Source organism: Chinchilla lanigera, unplaced genomic scaffold, assembly GCF_000276665.1.
Source record: "Chinchilla lanigera isolate Chin_1 unplaced genomic scaffold, ChiLan1.0 scaffold00198, whole genome shotgun sequence".
Classification (NCBI taxonomy): Eukaryota; Metazoa; Chordata; class Mammalia; order Rodentia; family Chinchillidae; genus Chinchilla; species Chinchilla lanigera.
In genome coordinates, this window is record NW_004955599.1 from 45,137 (window position 1) to 47,280 (window position 2,144).

Sequence of the window (2,144 nt, forward strand, 5' to 3'; positions counted from 1 at the left end):
ATTAATATCTGAAAACTGCTAACCTTGAAACAGTATTCAAGTGGAAATGAATGCTAGTGCCATAATAAATCAGTGTTTTCCAGCCATCCTGCAGAGAATTGGTTCTATATATGTTTTAAAATTCTTAGAAGGCACCCTCCAACATTATTGGTGGAAATGTTAAGTAGAGCAACCATGATAATCAGTATACAGATGCTTCAAAGTGTAAAACTATAACTTCCATTTGATACAAGCATACTTCCCCTGGGTATGCTTCCCAAAAGATTAAAATCATCATGATATACTCATAGATGCACACCCACAGTCAAAGCAGGCCAATTTATGACAGCTAAGCCCTGGAAGCAGCCTGGATGTCCATCATTGGATGCATTTGATAGGCTCAGGCTGATGGTGCGTTCATTTAAACCAAGTAGTGTGGAAAGCTCATTCAGCAGGTTGACAAGTTGAACCTCAGCCCAAGCAACTTAATCATCAATGCAATTCTCTCTCAAAATAAGAAAAAAGCCTAGGATGTAACTCAATGCTAAGGCCTCTTTTTAATTCCCAACACTACAGAAAAAAAAAAGATAACATACTATACAGTCATTCCTACAGATGAATAATATCATGTCATTTGCCAAAAGAAATGGGTGGTTCTTCATCCCATAATGTTAAGTGAAATAAATCAGGTACAGTATGTGAGACATTGCTTGCTTTCTGTTATGCAAGAAACTGAAAATATCAATTAGGGAGTAAAATAAAGGACAGATGATAGAAAAAAGAAAAGCTGACTGTTTGGAGAGAGAAATACATACAGGGTAAGGAGAAAAGGAGGAGACTGATAGGAGAAAGGATATCAAAATGACCAGTATGTGATATACAAAAATACCAGTTGCCCAAAATAAAACCAAACCTTCTATATTGTAAAATATACCAACTTAAAAATTCCCATAAAAAACACCTCCTTTTTGAGAATGGCGATTTGAAGGTATCCTCTAGGGCATTCAGTTAATTCAATGTCAAAATTTCATACAAGACATGATAGCAGATCTTGTTCTGGTAAATCATTAATGTGGAGACCCATTTTATTGTAACTTTTTTTTCTTTACAGAAATAAAATTTGGAATCAATATAATGAAATATTCCTTTGGGCTCCAGATGGTAATGTGGACATGAAACAGGGTGGTTTAAAACCAGCAGAAAGGCTTGCTTGTAGAAAGTCCCTGATTAGGCCTTTGTCCCTAAATGTGCCTGTGTTAACTCACACTGCACTGAAACCATGTGAGTATTTGGCATCTGAACAGAAGCTGTACAAATGTAATGAACATAGAAGAACATGTAGTAATTTCCAATTCCTTCAGAAGCATGGAAGGACAATGGCTGGAGAGAAATTCTATGAATGTGATCAATGTGGAAAATCTTACTCTGATCTTAGTGAAAGAAATCACCTTAGACAGAAGACCTTTGTATGTAAGCAAAGTCTGAAAGCCTCCAGCACACCCAATGATGTTCAGATCCATGAAAGAAATCACAGCGAGGGAAAGCCTTATGTATGTAACCAATGTGGGAAAGGTTTCAGTACACATCGATATTGTGAAATACATAAAAGATGTCACACTGGTGAGAAACCCTATATATGTAAACAATGTGGTAAAGCTTTCAGTACACAGGGGTATTGTAAAATACATGAAAGAAGACACACTGCAGAGAAATCCTATTTATGTAAGAAATGTGGGAAAGCTTTCAGCACACATGGATATTGTCAAATACATGAAAGAACTCACAGTGGGGAAAAACCTTATGTATGTAAGCAGTGTGGGAAAGCTTTCAGCAAGCGTAGTTCATGTAATATACATGAAAGAAATCACACTGGGGAGAAACCCTATGTATGCAAGCAATGTGGAAAAGCTTTCAGTGCACAGTCTTATTGTAAAATACATGAAATAAGTCATGCTAGGGAGAAACCCTACGTATGTAAGCAATGTGGAAAAGCTTTCAGCAGGCATAGTGCATGTAAAATACATGAAAGAAGTCACACTGGGGAGAAACCTTACGTATGTAAGCACTGTGGGAAAGCTTTCAGCACACGTCGTGCTTCTAAAAATCATGAAAAGATTCATACTGGGGACAAACCCTATATATGTAAGCAATGTGGGAAAGCTTTC

At 36.9% G+C, this 2,144-nt stretch overlaps 1 protein-coding gene across 1 annotated transcript in view; it reads left to right on the plus strand.

Annotated features, from left to right (window-relative positions):
- The window catches only part of LOC102019224 (zinc finger protein 627-like), a gene marked incomplete at its 5' end in the record, with an annotated part of 38,596 nt that overhangs the window by 36,119 nt on the left and 333 nt on the right, over nt 1-2,144 (plus strand). Inside the window, one exon of the mRNA XM_013510036.1 lies at nt 1,091-2,022. Within this exon, the coding sequence (XP_013365490.1) occupies nt 1,091-2,022 (932 nt within the window). The remainder of the gene's footprint in view (nt 1-1,090; nt 2,023-2,144) is intronic.